The sequence below is a fragment of the Eulemur rufifrons genome, chromosome 20, assembly GCF_041146395.1.
Source record: "Eulemur rufifrons isolate Redbay chromosome 20, OSU_ERuf_1, whole genome shotgun sequence".
In the NCBI taxonomy this organism is placed as follows: domain Eukaryota; kingdom Metazoa; phylum Chordata; class Mammalia; order Primates; family Lemuridae; genus Eulemur; species Eulemur rufifrons.
Window position 1 is genome coordinate 20,841,234 of NC_091002.1, and position 6,960 is coordinate 20,848,193.

The window sequence follows — 6,960 nt, forward strand, 5'->3', positions numbered from 1 at the left end:
CTGGATAAAGAGTCCAGTCCAGCTGCCTGTTTCTAACTGGCATGTACCCCCAGCAAGATCCCGCCACCTTTATGAGCGGCCCGTTCCTCTTGGTGGAACCCACTGCTTTACTGTTCTCCGGAGAGCTAGAAGGGAGCACGCCCGGGTTAGGGCTCTGCAGAAGCAGCAGCTTTGTCACGTGACTGGGCCAAGCCTGCCTGTCCTGGAGGAGGCAGGCCCAGAACTGCTGAACACACCTTCATTCTGAACACAGCTTTCAGCTCTCTGCACAGACTTGGCGACCTTGGGCAAATCATTGGCCCTCTCTGAACCTCAGTCTCTACGTATAGGCAACACCAACTCAGCACGTGTAGTCAGCCTGAGTGAGTTAACACTGGCAAGGGCTTGGCAGCACCTAGCACACAGTAGGCATTTCACAAACGTCAGCTCCCTTTCCTCCCACTCCTGCTGGGCGCATGGCAATGGGCTAACAATTTCTGATAAGGAAAAATCAAAATAGCTGCCATTTATCGAGCACCGACTAGGTGCAGACACCGACCATCACCGCCCCGCCTCCCAGTTCCTGGCCTGCTCGAGAGGCGGGCACCATGCGCTCTGCGTTCGTTGCTCACACCTCTAAAAAGCCCTGCTCGAAGTGGGTTGAGTGGAGGTAGGAGGGAGATGGGGAGCGAAACAGATGTCCTTGCTGACCCAGCTGGCCGCAGGCTTTCCCTGTGACAAGCTCCAGGGCGGGCAGGCGGGAGGCACTGGCCCGGCGGCTGGGCTGGGCTCAGATGGAGCTGGAGGGGTGAGCAGCCACCACGTGGCCCGGCCGGGGTCAGTGGGCCCCTCCCCAGGAGCCCCTGCTTCCAGCCCCCACCCCCACCCCCAGACATAGACACCTTCCCAACACGGCCACATTTCCTGAATCAGCTGAGGACACACAGAGCCCAGGAATAATGAAACGATCAGGCTCCAATCTGCTAAACAGCAATTTCTGAGCTTTTTCAGCACACACAGCTTTTATCAAATTGGTATTCTCCTCCTGAACACAAATGGCTTATTAGACATGACCCACTTATTCGCCGCGTCTCACTATCATTAATAACAGTTTCTTTTTGTGATTAAGTGAGTGGCTCCAAACCCTTCCTGTGGTGGCGGGCACTTGGCCCCGCAGAGGGGCGGCTGTGGGGGCTCCTCGGCAGCCACTACTTGGTGACTTTGAACCTGGCAATGTCGAGGGAAGGTAGCCTGGCCCCTGCAGAACAGCCTGGCCTCTTCGTTCTTCAGGGACAGAGAGTGCCCCAGAGGGGTGACTCGCTTGCCCAGAGCCCCACGGGGGGTCCGGAGAGAAGCCAAGTTCACCAGCAGCTGGTGCTGCCGCCCTTCCGCCTGGCCCTGCCCCAGGCCTCAGCTTCTCCTCTCCAGGAGGGAGATTCAGCTGGAGGGGCAGAGCTGTGACCCGCCAGCATGCCTGGCACCAGGGGGCAGGCAGAGACTGTCACACAAAGGGCAGACCCTGCTTCCCTCTTGTGGGGGGCCCCCGTGGGTCTCAGGAATAACAGAGTGGCACCCAAACCCCTGGGGTCTGGTGCTCCAGGGACAGAATGACCATAAACCTCAGAGCCCCCTTCCTTGTACCTCTCGGGACCGCAAACTCAGGGAAGCCCTTCCGTGGAAAACCCTCCTGGTTTAAGTTCCAACCGTGCCAAGGAACTGAGTGCCGAGAGGAGGAGGGGGAGGGAGGAATTCCCAGTTTCCCTTGAAAGGGAGGGAATGTGACAGGGAGATGAATGTCCTGGAAAAGGCACTGTCTTCGCTGCCGACAGACCCTGGGGCCTGTCCTGGCTCAGCCGCTCTCTCACGGTGTGACCTTGGCCAACTCCATTCACCTCTCTGAGCCTTGTTTTCCCCATCTGTAAGTTGAGGCTCACAATAACCCTTTCCCTATTTGTCACCGCTCCCGCCAGGCCGGTAGGTACCAGGTAAGGGATGGGAAGGGTGCGTGAATGATGCAGAGAGAGAGTGGTTACTATCAAACGTGGTGAGGCAGGCGGTGCAGGGAGTCATGGTTCCCAAGAACCAGAGACCCTGAGAATGGCTTTGGAAGCTGCTGTCCCCCTGGAGCAATCTCACTTGTGCTCACGCCCCAGCAAAGCCCCCCCTGACTATCTACCCCTCAACACCCCTCACTATTTCCATCAGAGTAGATCACCCCGTTCTCTGCTTTTTGTGCAAACCTCACCCAGCCCTGAGCCCACAGTGCCCAGCATTGGTGCTGCAGCCTCCCTGGCAAGACTGGGAGCCCGTGCAGCGAGGGGATGGATGGAAGGAGGGTCTACTCTGGTTCCGTCTATGCCCTAGCCCCTGTACCAGAGCCCGGCTCACAGTGGGGAGGCAGAGCCCCCACACCTGCCAACCTCAGATGATCCAACTCTGCTGCCAACTTGGGCTCCTCTGGGGCTAGAAGGAGCTTCTGCCACTCAAGCAACCAGTGCTGGGACCGCTTGCTCGCTCCCGGCTCCCACAGCGGCTGGAGTTGAATTTCCCACATTTCAGCCCTCTGGGGCCAAAGATGAGGATGGGGGTGAGCCTGTGGAAGGACGGTAGGGGCTTCCTGCCCACTCCCGGAGGCAGACAAAAGCACCCAGCATCCCTCTCCCACTCCCATGCCTCTGGCTGGAAGCAGCAACCCCAACTATTCCAGTATCTTCCAGGGGCTCCCACCAAGCCCCGAGATGCCACCCACCCAACAGGGAGGCTGCAGCCCCAGGCTACCAGTTCTCAAGAAACAGGGTCTTCTGTCCCTGGGGCAGGTGTGGAGAGGGAGGGGACAAGGGCAGCTGTGGGGTTAAACCCACAAAGGGGAAAGGCAGATGGGCAGAGAGGAGTGGGTGACAAAGTGTGTTCACAAATGTGTGTGTGTGCGTGCGCGCCAGTGTGTCTGCAGGTGGGCAGGCAGGAGTTGTGGCAAGGCGTGTGCGCCTGGGTGCCAGCGGCAGAGCGTGAGCCCACCAGCGCAGTGCTTGGTGTGTGTGCGCGTGTGTGTAGTGGGCATAAGTGTGAGGGCCCGGGAGTGAGGAGGGGATCTGAGGTGTGTGGCGATGTGCAAGCGTAGGAGTTGCGGGTGTGAGAGAGCAGTGAGTAGCCCTCCGTGTGTCTGTGGCGGTGGATGTCTGTGTGGCCGTGGAGGTGTGCGTATCCGTGCGAGGGTGTGTGTGGAGGGGGAGGTTGGGGCATCTCCGCGAGAGCGGGAACCGGGGTGCGCACCGGGTGCCCCCTCCTTGCGCCCGGGCTGGCCAGGGGACCAGGGCGGCTCCACCGCGCCGGCAGGGGGCGCCCCGGGATGCTCGCCACGGCCAGCGCGGGTTCGAGCCCCAGGGCGGCCAACTTGCAGCGGCGCCCCCCGGGGTGGGGTTTGGTGGGGAAGTCCGTGGGGGCGGCGACCGAACTCACCGTGGCCGGAGACATGGTTGTCCCAGGGCGCGTGGTCGGCGGCCCGCGTGGCGCCGCCGAGTTGCAGGAAAAGTGCCAGGTAGTGGAGGGCGCCCAGCGCCACCGCGAGCGGGGCCCCCATGGTGCGCGCTCGGGCCGGGGCGCCGCCACCTCACATCGGGGCTCAGGAGACCGCAGACCCCGCGCCCGCCGCCCCCTGCCCTGTGCGGCCTGGCCGCCCGGCTGCGGCCGCTGCCCCTCGCCCGCTGTCCCCGGCCCGGCCCGGGTCCCAGCCGTCGCCCGGCTCCGGCCCTCCCGGCTGCGGGGAGCGAGCGCACGCCCAGCCGGCCGCCTCTGACTGCGGGACTCTTCCCTTCCGCGGAAGGCCACTCTGCTCGGCGCCGCCGCCGCACCCCTCCCTCCACTCCCTCCCCCCGCCCAGAGGAGGCGGCGGCGGAGGGATCTGCCGCTTGATTTATCATCAAAGTTTTGCCCAGGCTGGGATTTTTAAAGCGGTACCCGCAACTTTCCCCCGCCTGGGAGCGGGGGTGGGGACGGGGTGGGGTGGCAGAAGCCACCCCAGGGACACGGTTCCCGCAAAGCATAACACAGCTGGCTTCAGAAACAGACATATTCTCCAGCAGGGATAAGGGGAAAGACCAATCCACCTGCTGCCAGACCAGCGCGCTCAGAGGGACTCTAACTTTGCTAGTAGGGGGGCGCCGGGGTCAGGGGACCAGGTGGGGTGCACGTGGGGGGAGGGTGAGATGAGAAAGGGACTTGGGCTGAGGAAGATACTGGAGACCTGGTTATGGCTCTGCTGCAGCCTTGGACTCGCTGTGTGATCGTGTCCAGGTGTCTACCCCTGTCTGAGCCCCAAGGTCTCACCGAGAAGTGAGGATAACGGCCACCTCCGGGGGTTGTGGTGAGGATTTGAGAAGTCGTATATAAAGCGCTTAGCATAATGCTGCTACATGGTAGGGGCTCAATAGTTATTGTTGTTGTTCTCCCTGGCACTCAGTTTTCGCGTCTGTATAATGGGAGTGCGGCGGGCCAGCTGGGGAGGCTCCTTCCGGCTTAGAGATACTGAGCCTTATGCAGTGGGTTGGCTTGCCCCCTTCTGCATTGTCGCCTCCCCAAACTGGTGAGCCTAGATGGTTGGGGTGTGTGGTGGGAGAGGGGGATATGGAGCCACTACCATTCCCAAGAGCAGGACTCCAACGAGGGTGTCCGACTCCTTCTCTGGCCGTTTTACTGGGGCTGATGGCACGGACCTTCGGTACAGACAGGAGGGCGGACCTGTGGTCCCCTTTAAAAGATGAAGAAGCATCTTGAATCAGAGAAGTAGCTGTTTCGAGGTCCCACGGCGACTCCTGGGCAGGGTGCCTGCTGCTCTCTTCCTTTGCCCTTCCCCAGCGTCGTTCCCAACTGGGCCTTGTCCGCTGCGGCTTCAGCACCGCGAAGGAGGACAGCGCCGGTCACCACCCGTCCCTGAAGCACCAGGGACCGCGCCTCAGCGGGCTCTTGGATGCGAGGGTTCAGCATCGCGGACAGACCCTGTGGCTTCCTCCTCCAGCCCCACCGAACCGCGTCAGCCCATCGTGCGGCCCACTCCCCGCACCAGACCACAGATGGACCCGGCTTCCAGCATCGTGGGCAGCACCCAAGTTTGAGCCCAGGGAACGTAACTCTCCCTGTGTCTGCACTCGGTCTTCTCATCTCCCCTTCCAATATTACAGCAGGTGGCACACCGGAAGGGGCCCGTGGTAGCCAGCAACAATCCAGTTCCTTCAGATGAAGGACACCCTCGCCCTCCAAGCGTCGAGCACGTACGCACACCGTTTCGGCACCACGGACAGACTCCGCCGGGCCGGCTGCGCCACGCGCTCCCTTCAGCACCGAGGACAGATCCCGGCGTCGTCCCAGCTCCTAGACCACACTCACTGGGGGAAGGGGCCGCTTTTGTCTGATTAACTCACTTTCTTCCACACAGAGGTGGTATTTAGGTTATCCTGGGATGGCCAGGCATCTCAGACTCTACAAAAGTGTTTTCGTATCCATTAATACGCTTGAGCCTCGCTTCCAGTAAATTGGGTGCTATTGTTCCCATTGTAGAGATGAGGAAACCTGAGAATCTTTGAGATCACCGAGCAGTGCCAAGACTGAGACCCAGGACTCTTTCACCCCCAGCCGGAGGCCTCTCCAGCAGACTGTGGGGACAGAACTGGGGCTCAAACCCAGGGCTTTCGCCTCTTAAAACACAGATTGGAGGGAGGGGGCAGAGGAAAGAGGACAAGGAGAGAGAGGAGATTAGAAGGGAGAGGAGTAAACAAGAGACGCTTGGGGGCTGCAGGGGGGGCTGTCGGGACACTCTGCTGCTGAGCCACTAGCCCACTAGCCGACCTTCAGAAATCTGTTCTCCTCGCAGTCTGGAACAAGGTTAAGGTTCCTCCAAAGACAGACCTTCAGGGATTGTATGACTTTGAGAGGCTCATGATGTGATGTTTCTGCTCAGACCTCTCTGATGGCCATGTTTATTTGAGAAATCCTGACTTCTCCAGTTTGCATTCAAGGTCCCAGCCTCAGCTCCTGGGCACAGTCCCCACTCCAGCCACTGTTCCCTCCCTGAGCATGTCTTGGCTTTGTTACATCCTTACCATTCCCAGTGCTTCCCCTACACTTGCATGCCTGTCCCTCCATCTAGCCGAGTCCCCCCGTGGCCAAGGTCCAGCCTGAGTCTACCACAGAAAGAAGTGCCTGCTGCCTTCGCCTAGTCCCCAAGTCTCTTTGGGGCCATTGCTGTAGCACTGTGCTGAGAACTTTAATTATCCCACTTAATCCTCAGAACAACCAGGCTGACTTAGGGTAGGATAGTGTGGTTAGAAGTGTGGACTCTAGAGCCATATTCTCTGAGTTTTAAATCCTGCCATTTGCTAGCTTTGTAACTTTAGGCAAGTTGCTTAGCCTTTCTGTGCCTCACTTTTCTCATCTATAAAATAAGGATAATACTCCCAAATTATTGTGATGATTAAATGAGTTGCTATATGGAAAACACTTAGAACAGTGCTTGGCACACAGTAAATACATGATACATGGCTGTTGTTATTGTTGTTGTTTTATCTAAAGATGAGAAAACAGACTCACAAAGGCTAGGTATGTTGCCCAAAGTCACATAGCAAGGCAGTGGTACAGCCATGATATGTTTGATTCTAGAGCCCAGGATTTCAGGCATAATTCCTGAGTGCATCTAGTTCAGTCTGTGCTCTTGGCACCTTACGAAACTAAGACCCAGAAAGGGTGAGTGACTTCTTCAGAATCACACAGCCAACCATGACAGAACTGGATCCAGGTCCTCTTTCTCCCAGCTCAGGGCTCTCCCACTATGCCATACTGTCCCACTTATATTTCCTGCAGCACTTAAACTGCACATTGTAGCTTACAAATCACATTCACATCCATGATTTCATATAATTCATACAACAACCCCTGAGGCCACTGTTATTACCTTCCTTCTTTTATAGATGAGATATCGGAAGCTCAAAGAGA

The 6,960-nt window shown here is 58.5% G+C and overlaps 1 protein-coding gene across 1 annotated transcript in view; it reads right to left on the reverse strand.

Moving 5' to 3' along the window:
• The window catches only part of VSTM2L (V-set and transmembrane domain containing 2 like), a 34,146-nt gene extending 30,590 nt beyond the window's left edge, over window positions 1–3,556 (reverse strand). Inside the window, exon 1 of the mRNA XM_069496473.1 lies at window positions 3,436–3,556. Within this exon, the coding sequence (XP_069352574.1) occupies window positions 3,436–3,556 (121 nt within the window). The remainder of the gene's footprint in view (window positions 1–3,435) is intronic.
• Window positions 3,557–6,960: the final 3,404 nt, after the last annotated feature.